Source organism: Pipistrellus hanaki, assembly GCF_964339955.1.
Source record: "Pipistrellus hanaki genome assembly, chromosome: 2".
In the NCBI taxonomy this organism is placed as follows: domain Eukaryota; kingdom Metazoa; phylum Chordata; class Mammalia; order Chiroptera; family Vespertilionidae; genus Pipistrellus; species Pipistrellus hanaki.
Genome location: NC_140504.1, coordinates 40521240 through 40542003, shown reverse-complemented (window position 1 = coordinate 40542003; position 20764 = coordinate 40521240). Strand labels below are relative to the sequence as shown.

General features: G+C 41.4%; 1 protein-coding gene across 1 annotated transcript in view; it reads left to right on the top strand.

The window, feature by feature from the left end:
- ETV5 (ETS variant transcription factor 5) overlaps positions 1-20764 on the top strand; it is a 58040-nt gene that overhangs the window by 27969 nt on the left and 9307 nt on the right. Inside the window, exons 6-9 of the mRNA XM_084872566.1 lie at positions 563-692; positions 1606-1893; positions 15640-15899; positions 17141-17200. Coding sequence (XP_084728692.1) covers positions 563-692; positions 1606-1893; positions 15640-15899; positions 17141-17200 — 738 coding nt within the window. The remainder of the gene's footprint in view (positions 1-562; positions 693-1605; positions 1894-15639; positions 15900-17140; positions 17201-20764) is intronic.

Below are 20764 nucleotides of genomic sequence, written 5' to 3'. Positions count from 1 at the left end.
TGAGTTCATGTGTAATGTCTACCAATATGTTTTTGGCTGTTTTGTCTTTTTTGGGTACAAAATTCTTCATGCCTGCAATTCTTGGTTTTCTATCACACCTACATTGGGGAGCATCACCTGCAGGATTTTTTAAGTGTTTCAGAGCCTCTGGGAAGCAGACCCAACACCAAAGAAATTTGGAAAAGACACTTGGCCCTGGCTGGGTGGCTCAGCTGGTTGCAGGTTCCCCATCTGGGCACACATCTGTGTTGTGGGTTCGATCCCCAGTCTGGAGATCTCTCTCTCTCTCTCTCCCTCTCAATCAATCAATCAATAAAAATATATATCCCTGGGTGAGGATTTAAAAAGTAATAAAATTTTTAAAAAGTGTCATATGATGGATCATTTCTGAGTTTAAAGAACTTTTCAATGGTTTTAGATGGAAGATTCTATATTTAAGCACTTGGCTTTCTCTGGCATGTGATTTGACATGAGTTTCAAGAACAACCAGCTCATTTCAGGGTTTGCAGAAGGAAGCACTGTGCTCCCTGTTAACCGGCTGTCCTCCCTCTTCTCGTTTCAGTGGTGCTTCATGCCCCACCTCCAACCAAGATCAAACGGGAGCTGCACAGCCCCTCCTCCGAGCTGTCATCCTGCAGCCATGAGCAGGCTCTCGGTGCTAACTACGGAGAAAAGTGCCTCTACAACTATTGGTAAGTGGAGCCAGAGAAGGCTGGCCAGGAAGTAGCCTTCGAGCTGACTGTTTCAAATATGATTCAGCAGGCACTCAGGATGGCACACCCCATCTTTCCCGCAGTGTAATCCTCTAGGTGTAGGCCACTCAAACTGGCCTTTCTTTGTGCTGAGCATGAAATGCAAAACTGTTCACCTGGCTGGGGTGGTGAGAGGACTCAGTGCTTGGGGTCCTGAGCCCCCTCTGAGGGAAAAACCCTTGAATCCTGGGATATTTGATCTGTGACTTCGAGGGAGGGAATATAGACTCCTTCGTGTCTATCATATGTTAATGTGAACTTTAAGCACCAAAGAGGTAATCTTCAAATCAGAATATATGAACAAGCCCTGATGCTTGTGCCCTTTACTTAAGAATATCCAGGCTCAGGAACGAGGCTTTATTTTTAAATCATTCTTTGCTCTAGGAGATAAACATAGATCTACTGGAGATGGGGAGGACAAGAGTTGTTAATTCAAGTGATGGTGCAGCAGAAATTCGTCTTCAACAAAGATTCTGACTCATTTCTGGGAACCCTGGAATCCTTGGGAGAGGGTCTGGGACACTCCTCCCGACACACAAATTCTGCCCCATCCGGGCACCTTACACACACATGCATGGAGAGCTCAGTTGGAAGGGGGGGAAAGAAAGGAAACCGGAAGCAGAGGCTAAAATTATCTTTGAGAAGAATCACTAGAAGTGTTAAATAGTCCCTGTGACGCAGTGTGTTTGTCACTTTTCAGAGGTACAAATACTCCCTCAGGGCTGCCAGCAATTTAACTATGTTAATGCTGTCATTTCCTGGCAACCAAGGGCTGCAACGTTCTGTTTTGGACCTGGGGACCCAGCTAATGGCTTCATTGTAGCTCACTGGTTCCTTCTTTTTCTTTTTGCAGTGCCTACGATAGGAAGCCTCCCTCTGGGTTCAAGCCATTAACTCCTCCTACCACCCCCCTGTCGCCCACCCATCAGAACCCCCTATTTCCCCCACCTCAGGCGACTCTGCCCACCTCCGTGCACCCTGCTGCGGCGGGCCCCGTGCAAGGGGTGGGCCCGGCCCCCACCCCCCATTCGCTTCCAGACCCTGGACCACAGCAGCAAACCTTCGCGGTCCCCCGGCCACCACATCAGCCCCTGCAGATGCCAAAGATGATGCCTGAAAACCAGTATCCATCAGAACAGAGGTGGGTGCCGATCCAGGCTTCCTTCGATGCCTCTATCCCCCCCCTTCCCTTTTCCTCACTGGGAGATCGGGAGCCCGTTAGTCATATTTACCAGGTGCCTATAAAGTTCTCATTCCACTGCGGCGTCTTGTGAGGTAAGACTAATAATAACATGAATGTGACCTGTTTACATGTCGGCCTGTTCCTGAGGTATTATTCCAAGTGGTTTATAAGCATTACCACATCCTTTGGAAGCAGGAATGGGGAGATAATTATTACTGTCCCCCCCATTACAGAGCTCGGGGAAGGGTGACTTCCCAGGACACACTGTCACTGACCCTCACTCAGGGCAGCTTACTGGATACTAGAATTGAACCTTGGTTTATGCTTTCCATCCATCCTTTATTAACACTTACCTATTGGGGAAGCTTGCTGATAAGGAGGCATTGTTACCCATCTGGTTTTCACAGATTTTAGCAGTAGGAGATGAACGAAAGACTTTATTTATAATTACCTACTTTTGAGATAGAAACCTCCTGGTTTTACATTTCAAACAAGGAAGCTAACACACCAGGAGGAACTCGCCCAGAGTCGGCCCAGAGTCGCTTATTCATCAAACAAACCAACGTGCTAAGGGAACCTGCTCTGCAAACCTGAAACTTAGGCCCCGGCCTCCCCAGCCTGCTATCTGTTGTGTTCTAGAATTTTGGCTGCTTGTGGCCTTCCTTTATGTAGGGTGTCTTGGGGGGAGAGGTGGGTAGGACCCGAGGGTCGGGGTCTAGGTTTTTCATTTCAAGTCTCTCTGGGATGAGAAGGTAATGGAGGCGGCAAGTTGTCAGTGATGTTTACCAAGGGCTGCAAGATGGTGGCCATTGCATTTCCTTCCTGTCTGTCTTGCTCTGCACTGGGTGGGTAAGAGGGTGAGAGGCAGGAGAGGAGGGAGGATGTATGAGTGCACCTCCCCCAGGCCTGGTCCAACCCAAATGCCGCCCCGTGTTTACTCAGAGGTCACTTTCTTTATTTCTAAATGAGATGCAGAAAAACATTAGCACTCTTTTCTGATTCTAATCCCCTTGCCCCCTTGCTGTGAAACTCACCATAAAGAACTGCTACCTCATTTGGCTGGTAGTGCTCATTCCCCTGGTGAGGCCGAATGCCACAAACGCCAGTGATACATAGGGCCCAAGGGGTGAGCACTGATTGGGGGCTGGCTCCGTCGTGGGCCTCCATTTAAACAGAACTCATCTGAAGGAAGCAGCCGCCATCAAGCTTTGCCAGTTATTACCTTGTTAACAGCCTTGCACTTTTCCAGGAGAATTTGGAAATTTGGATTTTTATGTAAAAATTCCAGGTTGCCTTTCTTAAAGTTGGCAACTAATTCAAATTAAAAACAACAGCAACACTTTGCAGACTAAACAAAATCTCTCTGCGGGCAAAATTACCCTGCAAGCCTGCCAGTTTGTGAACTCAGGCCTGGATATCATTTTTATTCCAATAGTTTTTTTTTTGTGTGTGTGTGTGTGTGTGTTTTTAAATAGTATCCTCCTGATTTTCTGCAGGGATTATTAATTGAGGGGAAGGGATGGATTTGGACATATATTCAGTATTTCAAATACTTAGTAAACTTTGTATTTGTCATACCATGTATAAAAGAAAGTCTTATTTATACAGCCGTGCACTGCTTAACAGCAGATACATCCTGAGAAATTCATTGTTAGGCAGTTTTGGCACGTGTGAACATCATAGAGTGAGTGCACTTACACAAACCTAAATGGGCTAGCCCCGTGGTCGGCAAACTTCGGCTCGCAAGCCACATGTGGCTCTTTGGCCCCTTGAGCGTGGCTCTTACACAAAATACCACAGCCTGGGAGAGTCTATTTTGAAGAAGTGGCGTTAGAAGAACTTTAAGTTTAAAAAATTTGGCTCTCAAAATAAATTTTAATCGTTGTATTTTTGATATTTGGTTCTGCTGATTAATGAGTTTGCCTACCACCGGTCTAGCCTACTATACACCTAGACTGTATGGTGTAGCCTGTTGCTCCTAAGCTACAAACCTGTATTGCGTGTTACTGAATATCGTAGGCAATCGTAACACAGTGATATTTGTGTATATAAACGTCTACACGTAGAAAAAGGATAGAAAAAAAATGTATGTAAAGTAAATAATGGTCCGCCTGTCTGGGTACCTACCATGATTGGAGGACCTGGAGTTGCTCTGGGTGAGTCCGTGAGTGAGCGGTGAGTGAGCGTGAAGGCCTGGAACATGACTACGCACTACTGTGGACTCTATAAACACTGTGCACATAGGCCCCACTCAATTTATAAAACAACACAAGATTAAATCAAGCACAAGAGGAATGATGTAATCAAGCAGCGGGATAAACACGAGACGTGTGAAGCTGATGCTGGCGTAACACAGCATGCTATTTTTGTGCACTCTACAATGAGGATCCAAAGTATAGTAAACCATAAACCAGTAACATCGTCACTTTTTGTTATCTAATCAAAAGCACTGCACCTAAGTGTATGTTCTACACTTTAATATGATTTGCTGCTCAGTAGGTTTGTTTGCACCAGCATCACACACAGACACATGAGTCACGCGTTGCACTGTGACGAACCAGTGGCTGTGACATCACCAGCTTTTAGGACTTTTTCAGCCTTGTTATAATCCTACAGGATCACCACCTTTTTGGGGTCACTTCCATTGTTGACTGAAATCATTAAGCAGCTCATGCCATATTTCTCTCTCAATCCCTATTGCTTATCAAATTGTCTTCAAGGTTAACTGAACCAGGGAAATAAATACCCTAATTCGGCTGGAGGTTGTTTGTCCTCAGGCAGGCCTGGCAGAGAGGGGGCCTTGTCTCCAGCCTCCTCCCAAAAGGAGGAACTTTGGTCCCTGATAGTTAAAAGTTTCTGACCTCAAGTGTCCAGAGGGAAAGAGGTAGGAACCAGAAAGTAAGCATTTCTTTAAAGGGTGATTCCTTCCTGAATTTTGTCTGTTCATCTTGGACTTACTTTCCCTTCTCCTTCCCCTCTGCCATTAGGAATGATGAGTCTAAAATAAAAAGACCTTCCATTACCTGGGTGTGATGCAAAGATCCTTGAGAGAAATGGGGAGAAGGGTGAAGTTCTGAATCGATAAATAAAAAAAACACCGGGGCACTTATGCTTACACACCAGAGCACTGTAGTCTCCAAGTTGAGGGTACACAGGAGTTCCCACGGGGGCTTATTAGAAATGCAGATTCCCGCTGTACCCCAGAGATTGAGTTGGTGGGTCTGGAGCAAGGCCTGGATATATTATTGTCACACTTTGAGACATCACGATCCAACCCTCTCTTTTATCCCCATCTCTACTGCAGTCCCTCCCTTTCTTTCAGCATCAAGTACTCAGTACTCTGAATTTTTTTCTTATTGCCCTGGTCTATAACTAATGAGATAAAGTGATATTTGTGTGATGCAAAGTGCATTTTAAAAACGACAATTTTGCTTATAGATTCTGGGTAGCACAATGGGAAATGAGACAAACTGAAATCCCTGGTCTGATTTTGTAACGGTAGCAGTAATCACAGGCATGTATGATAACAAGCTTAATAATACCATATTTAATAACTTTTATGCATGCCCGAAAGTGGGGCAGATTACTCTTGTTAGTAATTGTAGTTTGTTCTCTGCTAACTCTTTATTTAAGTTAGAGGGACTATTACTTCAAAACCTAACTCCCTTAACAAAAAGATACGGTATTTTGTAGGATAGAAGGAAATGCAGTCTTATTGGAGCCCTGTAACAGCTCTGTAAACAAGGCAGATTAAAAAGAAAAAGAAATCTATTTTACAGATAAGAAAATCAGGCTCAGCAACTAACGGACTTCCTAAATATCACGTAGCCAACCAAATGGCACGGTCCCCCATTTAGAAACCAAAGTGTTAACTCACAGCTATGCCTTATGTTTTGGTTATGATTTAGGTGTGGGGGGCAGGTTGCTAACATTTACTAATATCAAGCGACCTTGAGAAATTTGTTCTTGAACTTTATTCATCTATCTCTTAAACTATCAGAACATAAGCCATATCTTAAACTATAAAATCCCACTAGATTCCTTCATCACTTACAGACGTGTTGTAATATGTATCTGTTTTTGTTTTGCTCATTCTGTGCCTTATCGCTTCAGAATAGAGTAAGCCCGTTGAGGTTTAAAACCATGATTTAGACCCCATTGTTTAGACCACATTTAACCCAGTATCTTACTTGTCTTTGGTATGTCTCTTGATGAAGTGATAATAGTTTGCTAAGATTACACTATAAACAACTAAAATATAATCTAGTCAAAAGTACATTCTTCATGTTTTATGCAATCTTAGTATATAATTCTTCCCAACTCAAAATTTATTTTTAGAAGATAAATACTTGCTTGGAAGGGTGATTTATATCACTATTTCCTCCCCTCCAGGAGGAAAAACCCTTGTAATTTGGCACGTTCAGACCTGTTCCATTTATCCTTAAAGACCACAGCTGCTCTTGAAGAGGAGAGGAGAGTGCTTTTCATTCATCCATTGCAATCTCACATGGCTTCTCATCGCGCTGTTTACCACGGTTACATGACTAGGTGCTGGAACTTAGAAAATATTCCTACGTTAAGCCCATAGTACTGGCCAGATACGGTTCTGTCTTTCACTGTACCATTTCTCATTACATCTTGAGTTGAGACTCCACAATTCAGTTTAGGCTCAACTAAAAATTGGTCATCTGCCCTGACCGGTTTGGCTCAATGAATGGAGCGTCAGCCTGTGGACTCAAGGGTCCCGGGTTTGATTCTGGTCAAGGGCATGTACCTTGGTTGCAGGCACATACCCAGTAGGGGGTGTGCAAGAGGCAGCTGATTGATGTTTCTCTCTTATTGATGTTTCTAACTCTCTATCCCTCTCCCTTCCTCCCTATAAAAAAACCAATTAAAAATATTTTTTTTTAAATTGATCATCTAAGAATTTTAGAATATACTGCTCTCTCATTTGACATCAAGAAGCAAAAACTCAAGAAAAGACAAAATTTTTAAAAATATTGCTGCTGTTGGAAAAATCCTCTGCTTCTTGAGGATTCTGAGACCCGAGGGCATCAGAATTGTAATAGCTGTTCTGCTGATATTGATAGAAGACAGTGAGTGCCCCAGAGTCACTTAGAAAGGATCAGTCATGTGTGGCATCTTCTGAAGGACCAATGGCCTACCCTGCTAAGTTCTCCCCCTCAGTGGTTATGACCAAAGCTTCAGAGCTCGAAAGGAGCTTAAGTGTTCTGGAATTGTGATTCACTAGATATTACTCAATTCTCTAAAGATGCTGGATAGTAAGAGAGTTAATATATGCAAGTTTTTCTCTTGTTTCTACTTTCTCTTTTAAAGCCCATCCCTAGTAAAGTGCTGTTCGTTTTTTGTCCGTCATACTTTGCAGCTTTTAGAGAGGGAAGAACTTGACTGAGCCTCATTTGTTAGCCTGGACTGGAATGAAGTGAGTGTGTCTGATGCGTCTCCTTTCCCTGTACTCCTGCTAATAGCGTGTTACGAATGGCAGCACAAACTCACTGCGTTTCATAGATGCTTAATGGAACCTTCTTTAACCGACTCAGGAATCTATTTCTAATGGTTACAGTGTGGGTGTTTTTAGTTCTGAATCTTAAGAGAGTTTGTTTTCAGCAATTCACATGTTTACGATAGGGTTTTTGTTACCTTTTAATTAGGCTAAAGGAAATTTCCTAGTATCCCTAGTTTACTGAGTTTTTAACAGAATGGATATTGATTCTTATCAAACACTTTTCCCTCTGCTGAGATGATCAAAGGAAATTTTTCTTTTAATTTCCCACTGTAGAGAGTTATACTGATTTATATGGAACCAACCTTGTATTCTTTTTTTAAAAAAATATATTTCATTGATTTTTTACAGAGAGAATGGGAGAGAGATAGTTAGAAAGATTGATGAGAGAGAAACATCGATCAGCTGCCTCCTGCACACTCATAACTGGGGATGTGCCCGCAACCAAGGTACATGCCCTTTCCAACATTGAACCTGAGACCCTTAAGTCCACAGGCTGATGCTCTATCCATTGAGCCAAACCGGTTTCGACCCAACTTTATAAACCTAGCTTACCTGTTATGTATCATCTTTTATACGTTGCTGGACTTGATTTTCCAATATTTATTTAGGACTTTTGCATCACTATGAGTGAGATAAATATATACTTTTTTTTATATTGTCCTTGTTGGGTTTTAGCATTAGGTTATATCATCAAATGAGTAGGGGGTATCCTCCTTTTTATAAATTTTGGAATAGTTTGTGTGAAATTGGCATTCTTTATTCTGTGAATTCTTGGAAGAATTTGTCAGTAAAATCATGTGGGTCTGATATTATCTTGGTGGAAGATGTTTAGTTACTGATTCAGCATTTTTGCCTTTTTATAGTTTTGCTCTGGGATTTCTATTTAGTTGAGTGAACTTAATAAATTATTTTTTCTAGGAATTTTTTCATTTTGTGTGAATTTTTAAATTAACTGCCAGAAAATTGTTTATAATTTTTTTAATAAAACCTCTATAGCATCTGTAAGTATCCCTTTTTCATGTTTGATATTTATCTAGGTCTTTTTTTTTCTTTCATAGTCTTAGCAGACAGTTTCATTTGTCTTTATAACAAATCAACTTTGGCTTTACTCGTCCTCTCTATCAGGTGTTTTCTATATCACTGATTTCTGATTTTACTAAAATATCTCATTTTTATTTATTTCCATTCGGTTTTTCTTTTTCTAACTTCTTTGGTTGAATGATTACCTCATTAATGTGTAGCTTTTTTTTCTTTATAATATAAACATAAAACCAAATAGAACTCCTAAGGCTCGGTGACCATACATTTAGTTTTTCCCATGTTGTGTATGGTTCATGTCTTGTCTGGATGTAATTGCTAATAGCTTCTGCTTTAATTCCCCAAAATATCGTGGCTGTGACAATCACTTATTTTATCTCCACGCCCAAATTCTGCGTAAGCTGTCCCCACAAGTTATGATGTATAGTATTTTAAAAATTCAGTCTCAACTGCCGAGACCGGTTTGGCTCAATGGATAGAGCGTCGGCTTGGGGACTGAAGGGTCCCAGGTTCGATTCCAGTCAAGGGCATGTACCTTGGTTGCGGGCATATCCCCAGTAGGGGGTGTGCAAGAGGCAGCTGATCGATGACTCTCTCTCATTGATGTTTCTAGCTCTCTAGCTCTCTCCCTTCTTCTCTGTACAAAATCAATAAAAATATATTTTTTAAAAATAAAAAATAAAAATTCAGTTTTAACTGTTTGCTATTATTTCTTTTAGTCTTGAGTTCTTTAAAAAAATATATTTCTTAATTTCCAAACCTATGAGAGTTTTCCAGTTGCCTGGGCTATATTTTTATTTTTATTTAAGTGTCATAAGATAGTATTTAAAACAATTATAAAAACAATTGTAGAAACAGTATGGACCAGTAGCTCTAGAGTTGGACAGACAGACCTGGTTTTGAGTCTGTATGACCTCAGGTAAGCATTAACTGCTCTCAGTGTTGGTTTCTTCATCTGAAAATGGAGACTAGTAGATACCACATGTAAAATGAAAAATCATATTGGCACAGAGAAGGTACTTATTGAATGTTAACTTTTATGACAATTTCACTGCTTAAAAAGCACTCTTATATTTCATAAAGGAAACTCTACTTAAGACGTCTTCCTAAAATTATATATCAATAGATACCACAATTTTAGAAATTGCAAGTTTTGAAAATGTTAAATCCCTCTTTTATCCCTAATCTTTTCTGTTTACTAATGATGTACATATAAAACTAAAACTTTCACTATTTTATATTGGGGACATCTCATGGTTACATCATCTCCTTCCACATTTGATCTTGAGAAATCAGATAAGCTTCTAAGCCTTTAAAGTTTTATCACTCAGTGTTTTATTGCCGTTTAGATGGGCCAACTTGAGTCTAAGCAGAGCTGACAGGCCTCGCAGAGCCCTGAGAGCTGTTTCAGAATTCTCTCATTTGCTTTTAGGGACCGTGTTTGGGTATTGTTTTGCAAGTGTCTGGCTTGGTGTACGGCAGGAAAAATAAAACATTAGTGTGAAGTTGGGTAGCACATTGTCACCCAGAATATAAATCAGCATTCTCTTTCTGAGAAAGCAAACTAGATATTGGGTCAGCAACTAGTGGGCTCTTCTATTTGGTGTGTGTGATAGTACTCTCTCCCAGTTCCTTAACGTCTTTCCTTACATTTGCGTAACTGCTGAATTTGACTTATTGCGGAAGGCTGGTACAATTATTGATAGCAATGTTTAAACGTAATGTTTATCAAGAACCTAGCAGAAGCAACAAGCAGACTGTCAAATTACAGTGGGGAGGGTAGGGAGATCTGGGGGAGATAATAGATCAACCGAAGGACTTGTAAACATGCATAAAGTACAACCAATGGACACAAAACTATGGGGAGGGGGGGTACGGGGGGAGGGGTGCCATGGGGTGGTAATGGTAAGATATGTACACAGATAATAATTTAATTAAAAATAAAGACAAAAAATTTAAAAAAGAAAAAAAGAACCTAGCAGAGTGTGGGGCCCTGTTTCATATTACCTTATATAATCTTTACAACAGATTTTTGGGGCAGATCCCCTGGCTGTCCTTATTTTACTGAAGAGGAAACTGAGGCGCGGAGCAGTTATATAACTCGCCCAAGGTCACACAGCTAATAAGGGTAGAGATTGGGTTTCAACCTAGGATGTTCTGACTTCACAGCCAGAGCCTCTCACCCAGCTATGCCGCTTCTCTGTTTTCTATCTGCTCTTAGCCTTACCGGAAATATTAAGTACTCGGTGTTGATATCTTGGCTGATCTTACACATCATCTCTCAACGACCACTGAGCATCACTGCTTCACCTGGCACCCAGGGCCACTGTGAGGCCCTCCTTGAATCCACACTTTTCTCCTTCTTTTCCTCTAAGCATTGTGTTTACTCTGAGTGTTGGCAGCAGAAACCGAAAAGGAAATGCAGAAAAAGCATCTAACGGTTTTCATAACGTAAACCAAATGTTGGTAGCGTGGGTGAGCTCTTGGGAGGAAAAGGCGCTATATAAATCTGACAGATAAATAAATAACTGGTTCTGTAAATAAACTGGCACCGAAAAAGCCTTAATCCATAACCTATTGGATTTAGAATCCCTCGGTAGTCGGAAGTCTCCTTTTGCTCACCAACTGTGACTTCACTGCCCACCTGGGCCCTGTCGGGATCTGAGTTTGGGGGTGCGGGTCAGAGGGGATGGGGGGTGAGGGGGCAGAGGTTTGTTAGGAACCAGGCCCCTCTTCCACTGAAAATGCTTGCCTGCCTCAGTAAACTCGAGGCATCTTTGTCACAGCTGTATTATGTATACAACACATTCTTAGGTACTTCAAAGGATGGCGAACTGGGAACAGGGTTCAAATGAAGGTCAGTGAGTTAAGTTCACAGAATGTATTTAGGGGAGAAGAACGGAATTACTTTACAAATCTCAGCAAATAAAAGCCATTATCAGCTGCAAGCTCTGAGAGACTCTTTCTTCCAAATATGTTGGTTTTGTGAACTACCCTTAAGATCCCCTTGGCCGCTTCCACTCCCTCCAAACAAACCAAGAGCAATCCCAATGACAGAATCTATCTGCAGATCCCAGGCCCCCAAGTTTCACAAACCCTTCAAGTTATGCTGCCTGATGCCCGTATGCAAGTCCCTTTTCCTGAATGGGACTGTCCCAGGACAGCTCTAGAGTTTCACTCTGAAAGGTGAGAAGATGAGCGGAAGTGGAGTGGTCGGGCCTGCCAGCTGCAGAGGCTCTGGTTACAGAACTGAGTGGTTCCTGCTATCCCGGAGCCATCAAAGGAAGTGATTTGTGCAGGTCACCTTTGAAGGTGCTGAGATGGTGGCAGAGGGGAAAGATAGAGAACAGCGCCTTTATCACTGTTCCTTCCTGCTAGCCCAAGGGTTGGGTCCTTTATAAAAATAAGGCCTTGAGAATATCCTCATCTTTATTTTGGGGTCCCTGCTTCAAAATTCAGGTTTGCAGTGTGCTGCTGGTGCCTATATTGTGTTTTTTTTTTTTGTTTGTTTGTTTTTTTTTTGTGTGTGTGTGTGTGGTTAAATTCTAAATGTCAGGTGGAACCCCAAGTTTAAATTTACACTTGTTTAAAGACTCTGCAAGTGTTTCCCTAAATAACAGCATACTAGAAAATCTCATTCCTGATGAAGTTCCACTGTAATGCATTCAGTCCCTCAGTGAAAGGCTCTCAACCCACTGGGCCTTATATATATAGTTTTAACACTTATTCAGTACATTGGCCAGGCGGATTCTGATGCTTTTAGTTCTGGAATAAAAGGGTACGTTATATGTAAAATTGTTGGTGATCTTTATGTTGTAAAATGATCTTAGGCTGCTGCTTTTTAAAAAATCCTCAGGATATTTTTCCCATTGATTTCTATAGAGAATGGAAGGGAGGGCGGAGGGGGAGAGTCAGAAACATTGATGTCTCTCACGTGGACTGGTTGCCTCCTGCATGCTCCCCCCTTGACGGGGAATCGAACCCACCCTCTGTTGTGCAGGCTGACCACAGTTATGCCACCAGGGCATAGGGTGCTGCTTTTGATAGGGCACTAAAGACTCAGAGCCATGCTGTGCCCTGATCTAAAAAGTACTTTATCTGCACCCAATCTTTTCAGTTTAAGATTTGAAAGCTTGATGTCCTAGAAATCTGTTGGCCACCTGTTGCCACAGACTGATTCAAATCAAATTCAGATGATTTGATTAAAGCTATTAATAGGATTCAAACTAATAGGAGAGAGTAAGACCTTAATTTTACAGGATTATATTGTTGATTTTAAAAAATTAGTTGTCCTAATATCTTTTCTTTTTTTTCCCCCTGAACCTTGGCTCGTATTTTTTTTTTACCTGAGGGTATATATTCACAAATGCTTTCCTTTTTACACATAAATTATGCATATTTCATGGACTGAGGCCTCACATCGAGGGTTCCCATCTCTAACTTTTGCACCCACCTTCCTGATGTCTACCCTAGTCCCGCGGTGGTTAGAAACCATGCTTTTGTAGACATGACGCTTTTCATCTCTCCAGTAGCATTTGGTCAGATAGTATATCCCCATGTTACAGATGAGGAAACTGAAACCAAGAAAAGGTGCTCCCATCACTTCCCTAGTAAATGGCTTCACTTCAGGACCCCAGGCTTTCCCTTTTACTGCTCCGCCTTCGCAACAGGGCAAGGGCAGTTAGCACTCCTTTGGGTTTCTCTGACAGCTAAAGAATATTAATGATACTCATTAAATAACAATAACAAAGGCTTTTATTGGTCTGTCTTATTATAAAACTAGAGGCCCGGTGCACAAATTGGTGCACTGGTGGGGTCCCTCTGGGTGGCCTGTAGGGACCCAGCCAAAATCTGCTGTCCAATGCTGCCTTCAGCTCCTACTAGCCACTCCTGCTCATCCCGCCAGCCTTGAGCCCTGTGTCTAGCCCCTTCCCAAGGGGAGTGGCCTGTGGGATCGGGCTGAAACCGGCTCTCTGACATCCCCTGAGGGGTCCCGGATTGCAAGAGGGCACAAGCCAGGCTGAGGGATCCCACCAGGGCATGATCAGGCTGGGGAGGGATTACAGGAGGATTCCAGGGCATGTCCAGCCCATCTTGCTCTGCCCGATAGGCCAGACCCCAGCAGCAAGCTAACCTACCAGTCAGAGCATCTGCTTCCTAGTGGTCAGTGCACATCATAGTGAGTGGTTGAGCAGCCTTAGCATGTCATTGCACATTATGTCTTGATTGGTTGTTCGGTTGTTCTGCCATTTGGTCTATTTGCATATTAACCTTTTATTATATAGGACTAGTGGCCCAGTGCACGAGATTTGTGAACATTAAAAGGGAATTAATTAGAGGAAATATTTTAATATTGTTATTTGCCCTTTCTCTATAATAGAAGTGTCAGAGATGAAAGAAAATTAGTAAAATGTGTATGAAAATATTCTACCTATCAGAGTCAAAGGTGCACTGCAGGACCTAGAGTCAAGTCCCCGGCTACCCACACATCGAAATTGCACAAGACCCAGACCTGTCTGGCACCACCCCTGTCAAACCCTGTCAAACCCCAGCCCAGCTCCACGCAGCCTCAGGTCCCTACTGATCACTTGTTATGGGAACCCCACCTCCGCTGTGGGTGCAGCCATCTTGTGACAGCATGTCAGTTAATTTGCATATTACCTCTTTATTATAAAGGGTAATGCATATTTATTCAACTATAGATGAGCAAAAAAAGAAAGTCACCTAAAATCATTACCACCCAAAATAAGCAATATGAACGTTTAGATACAAATCCAGGATTTTATATAACACTATACACACTTTCCTTAGGTTTTCAAAAATGTGATGCTCTTTTACTCAGTCACCGCCTGCCTTATAATATCCAAAATACCTTTTCAGATCCTCAGATATTTGTATATTGCATCATTTTTTATGATTTCTTTCAATTAAATGCCTGTATTACCACAGCCTTAGCCAGTTCCTTTATTAAACATTTGTATTGGTGACCATCTTCGTAGCTAATATTTAACTATATGATTTCAATGTGTGTGGTGTTTTTTTTTATGTGTCAGACACAGATTTATTAACTGCCTGCTCATCCTCTAAGTTAGGGGTGTCGAACTCAATCAGAGAAGGGGCCAAAATCTAAAATCCAGCCTAAATCGCGGGCCGAATGGTTTACTGAACAGTCATAAACTGACAATGTCATAAACTGACAGCGGAGTGCAGTGATGACAGTGCGGTGCGGGCCACATTGCAAGGCCTGGCGGGCTGGATTTGGCCCGCGGGCCTTGTGTTTGACATATGTGCTCTAAGTAATCGGGGAAAACTGTCTCTCCTTATGATTATTAATGAAGTTAAACTTTTTGTTTATTTATGAGTGCTAGTATTCCTTCTTTAGTAATTTTTCCTGATTTATATTGTTTACCCATTTTTTTCAGTTGGGATGTTCATGTTTTATTGATTTTTAAAACCCCTTTATATCAACAATATTAACATTGCTATCTTTGTTAGAGAATTTTCCTCCAATTAATTTGGGGATTTGATTCTGGTATTTTCTGTCACAGATCCCCCACCCCACCCCTCCAGTTTGTTGTTTCTTTGTTGGTGTTGTTTCTGATGTTTTTTGAGTTGTAGAAACTTATACAATGAGGTGTGTTCATATTTATGGTGATTTCTGCTGTTGGTAAAATGTATAAAAAGGTGTTTTTCTCCAAGATTTTATGTTTTCATGTATGTTTACTATTATGTTTTTACATTAAATCTTTATTTTATATTAAATTCATTTAAGCATATGGTATAAAATAGAAGTCCAACCTTTCCCCCCACTAATTTGAAATGCCTATCTTAAGAAATTTGGGGATATAATTGACAGTTTCTGGCTTTCCATTCAATTCCTTTGACATGCCTATCTTTCATTTCTCCTATTCCTGTATTATTATGGCTTTATAATATTTGTCAGTGATGAATAGATCATTATCTTTTTTCAAAATCATTTTATCTTTTAAATAAAGTTTAGGAACATTTTGTCAAATTGGTCGGAGGGGCATTGCTTTACAAATAATTTCCTTAACGTGAACATCTAATCCTCAATGCTAAATTATAGTAGGTATCCGTGATGTTCTTAATTAAACAATATAACTACTTTCTTCTTGCAGATTTCAGAGACAACTGTCTGAACCCTGCCACCCCTTCCCTCCTCAGTCAGGAGTTCCTGGAGATAATCGCCCCAGTTACCACCGGCAGATGTCAGAACCTATTGTCCCTGCAGCTCCCCCACCCCCTCAGGGATTCAAACAGGAATACCATGATCCACTCTATGAACATGGGGTTCCAGGCATGCCAGGCCCCCCAGCACATGGGTTCCAGTCACCAATGGGCATCAAGCAGGAGCCCCGGGATTACTGCGTTGATTCAGGTGAGTATGAAGCCATGCCACTTCTTTCTTCATTCTCTCATCTGTCTTTCTGGACGTTATTGAATGTCTTCCTCCTGTAGGGCTTTGGGGGATAGTTTCATAAAATTAGCCCTGAACTTAGGAGCTAGTAAAGCAGGTGTGTCTATACATAACTGAGTAAAAGACAAAAGCCATACAAATGGTAGAAAGTGCAGGAGGCAGTCAAAAGTGGTGCAGGGAGATTTCAAGGTGGTAGTGAGTAGGTGGAAGCTACAGTCACCTCCTCTGGGACCAAACCAGAATTACAACTCAATTAAAAGTGCTGCAGAGATTACCTCTGAGGCCAAGCCTGAAGATTGCTGGGGTCCAATCTTTTTTTTTATGTTGCTTTATTATAGAAAAATTACCAAGTGTGGGTATCAATAATTTGTAAAATTCCCACTGGTGTTTCTCCTGAAGGCTTTGATGTACTTATTCTCAGGAGTAGGCATGAACAGCTACATTTTTCTTTGGGATTGACATTTTAATCTGTCCTGACCAGTTTTTTTACCCCATCCCACTCCCTTAAAGCAAGACACTCAGCAGATGTTTTACTATATCTGTAATTATTTGGTCTTAGTGGTTTCTTGATATGCAGGCATAGACACAACTCAACTCACTGTCTTGAAAACATGATGCCAGAAGAAGAGATGGCTGTGCAGGTCCATCATGGTCCATCATGGTGCAAATATTCTTGCCAAATCCACTCCTGCCAATTCTTGTCCTAGCTTCATAGCCCCTAATCTCTTTGGCCTAAAAATACCTTCACCTCTTACGGCAGAACTAGATGTGACCATCAGCTATAAAGAGTAAATTGGGGAGATCTTAGTGACCCTCCTCCCTGTCCAAAACCCCAAAGTTGCAGAGTCATTATAGGCAAATTCCAACCTTGGCCTTTTAAAAGCCAGTTTCTTCTACCATTAACTCTCTCATCAAGTTTGGTGTTAAACTAATTTTTAAATGAGCAAGTTGTGAGAACAAGACATTTTTTTTCTCTCAGTTCTCGATTTAGGAGTCAAGAGTCCTACTTTCAGATGGTGGGTTATATCGTGTTTTCCATGTTGATTATTAGGGTAGTACCTCTTTCCCAAGACAAGACCAAAATGACATGGCCTTGGAACAGGAGAAGGTTAGGGCTTTACGGCAGAGCTGCAGTTCAATTGTTGTGATGACTCACCGCAGAAATGATTGATGAGAGTGTTATGTCTGTGTTTCTCTTTCAGAAGTGCCTAACTGCCAGTCAACCTACATGAGAGGGGGCTATTTCTCCAACAGCCATGAAGGTAAGGAACTTTAAAAAAAAAAAAAAAAAGTATTCAAGGAAGCTTGAAATTGCTCAGTTTCCAGGCTAAGATTTGAGATCATAGTTTAAGCCATCCTTAGCTCATGAATATGAGGCCTAGTTGATCATATTCTTTCGTTATTTTGCACACAGGGTCTGAGGCATGCTCCTGAGCACAGTGAGGGCTGCCAGCATTTTCAATAGCAATGACCCTAATCTTAGGAGTTCAGAGGAGAACGTGAAGAAAAGGTGAACCAACCAGGTTTCCACATTTCCATACAAGGAGGTTACACAGCTGTATATAAGACATTCGGCCTAAACTGGAATTTAGGAATTATGTTATGACTTGAGGTGGTAGGTTCAGGACTTCTCTTCTGAACATTGAAACACGGGAGAGTTTTTTCCTTGCAACAGCTTCCCCAGAAGTATGTCTTATTTTCTATCAAATTAATCACTGCATAAATATATAGAGCAGTGATGCATCAAACCCAGGGCATCACCTTCATCTGGAACTTGTTTGAAATGCAGATTCTCAGGACCCAAATGAATAAGAAACTCCCAGAAATCCATGTTTTAATAAGCCAGGTGATCTGATCCACATTCAAGTCTGAGAACTACTACAGATCAGAGAGCCTCAGCTTTGGCTCCACATTGGAATCACCTGAGAAGCTTTTAAAACATTTGCTATCCAGGCTTCACCCAGAGCATTAAAGCAGAAATTCTGGGGTGGAACCCAGGGGTTTAGTTGCCTCTAAAACTCCCCAGGTGATTCTAATGTGCATCCAAAATTGACAACCACTGTTCTCTAGACTTTTAGAGGAAGGTTTGAAAGAACTAATAAAACAGCACTACGAAACACTGGCTGGTTTTTGTGATTGGTTCACAAGAGTGGTTCCCGTGAGAAATTATTTCCCGCTGGCTTGGTTGGAGGGGAGACCAGACGATGCACTGGGCACTGGTATATTCAGAGTGAGTGTCCAGCCCTGGGAAGGAAGGGCTTCTATTGGACCTCTGACTGTGATCGGCACAGCTGTGTGGGGCTCTCTTCCAGGTTCCCAAATGTTTCTACAGAATCAATTCATGTCTGCAGCAGGCAAAATAAAGGAGTGTGGGGGGGACGAGGGAGGAGAACATTTTGCATAATTACAACATTTAGAAAGGAGCATGCTTTAAGGACATAAAGGAAATATTTTTAGTAAGGCATTGGGCTGCCTACTCCACACAAAATACCTGGTGAGTTTGTGTTCCTTTCCCCGCCCCCCCACACAGTGAAGAAGTTCGTTGCAAAGAGACCTGTGTTCTTAATTGCTGAAAATGATTCTGACATGGTTTTTCTCTCCGTATACAGGCTTGACCACAGATGCCTGTGAAACAGTTAGTGGAACAAGTGTTTCTGATTGCATCTGTGATTACTAAGATAGCCTTCTTGCCTTAGGGTTCACCTGGAATCTTTGCATGCTGTTTTGAATCTCTCATTTCTACTTTGCTCCTCAAACAGGTCCTTCCTTCCTGCCACCTTTATTTGAGTGATTAGATAGTTGTAGCCACAACTGATGTAATTGCTGGCGCACATTCAACTGACTTACATTTCACTTAAACCAACAGCATCTTCCAGATGTTTTAGAGAATCACATGTGGTGATAACTAGAAACCATAAAATACATCAAAACGATACTCACAGGCAGGCCTTCATCTGATTAGTTTGAAAAACAAACCTAGAAGGTAATCTAGCTTTACATTTTCTCCCTGTATATTATAACTGCGTTATCTTTACATCAGAGGAAGAAAAGCTCTAAAAATAACACAGCAAGTGTAACAGGTGTGTGAACTTTGAAGTAGTATACTTATAATGACTATAATAAGGCCATTCAAACACCACTGGAGTTATCAAAATCCATATGGAAAGTCAGGAATCTATAGTTTCCTGGCAAACAAGGCAAAAAGCATGATGTAACTCTTGTTGATGATATAAAGTATTGCAGTTTGTCATAAAAGTCAGTTTTCTAATCAAATTGGAAAATAAATGTATCAGAGGGTTCATTGAATTCCTGATTTAAAAGTTAACATTGTATTTCTAAGTCTTTTTTAATGGAGACTATAGATTCTCTCATTTCAAATACTTATGGAGCACTTATGTATCAGGTGTCATGAATATATGAAAATATTGAGAACACGATTCTTATCCTCAAGGAATTTAGAATCTATGAGAGAGAATAGAAGATAAAGCTCTCACATTATTCAATTTCTTAATAGTTCTTATCACAATGTGCAATTAACTATCTTAACTTTTTTAAATTATTTATTGCACACTTATCTACCAGGACCTATTCTTGGCACTCTGGAATAAAGATAACTAGATCCATGGAATATATATTAGCTCATTAAATTCTCACAACCCTATAAGGTAGGAATCATTATCTTCCCTAGTCATCTTATAAGGAAACTGGAGCACAGATAAATTTATTAACTTATTCAAGGTCACACAGCTAATCTAGGCCCATCAGTCTGGCTCTAGGGCTTACACTCTTTAAATATTCCATACTACACATTGTCTCATTTATTTATTTTTTTCCTACTTAATTGTCTCCACCAATTGGGATGTGAGCACCATGAGAACAAGCGTAGTGTTCTCATGGTCTACCTCCTTCCGGCAGAATACCTGGCAAAAAATAGTTATTGAATTAAATAATAAGTAAATGACAATAAAATTATACATCCTTTGAGGTAGTTAAGCAAACAGAGAAATAGTGCTTGGAGCTGAGGAAACAAACTAATAATTCAAACCTCAAAAAAAAATAAAAATCTCGGTTTCCTTTCAGTTGGGCAGTGTTTTCCCAGTTCCAGGCCTCTTAAAAATGGGGCCGGTCCTGCCAAGAACTTGGTCTGGACTGATCACGAAGAAAGAACAGCAGATTGTTTCTTGGCACCTTTATCTGTGGATTTTTTTCAAGTTATAGCAAATCCCTCTCAAAATGAAAGATAGCCCTTCACTGCAGAGTGCCTCCTCCCCGCCTGTCCCACTGCAGACCTGGCACGCATACACCTGTCCTGCAGAGCCAGGAGAGTGGACCCGAGAACTGGGCACAGGGAGCATCATTCACCAGGCAGGAGCCCCTGGTGCTTTCTCCTGAGAAGGAGGGCACACTGGAGTGCTCACACCCGGGACCAGGCCAGACCACGGGGAGAGATGTGGTCCCCATCAAGCCTGTCTATTGAGTGGCTTTGATTTGAACCGCCGATCCTGTCAGGATGCCTGGTGACATGGTGGTCAGCATGGAATGCATATGAAGGGTTTTTGTGAATTGCCAATACAGGACATTCCTTCCTTCCTTCTTGACCTCTTTACTTTCTGCCCTGGCTTCCTTTCATTTCCACGTACACGTATTGTTGGGCCAGTCAGTTCCCCCTTCTTGATTTCTGTCTTGTTATCTATAAAATGAATAAGTTTTATTGCTAGAACGTCTCTTCAGATTCCTTCCATGTGCCTGGCAATATCTGCAACCTGCTTTTAAAATTATTACTCCGTGAAATCCTTCCCAGGCCCAAGTCTTGACTCAATTTGGTG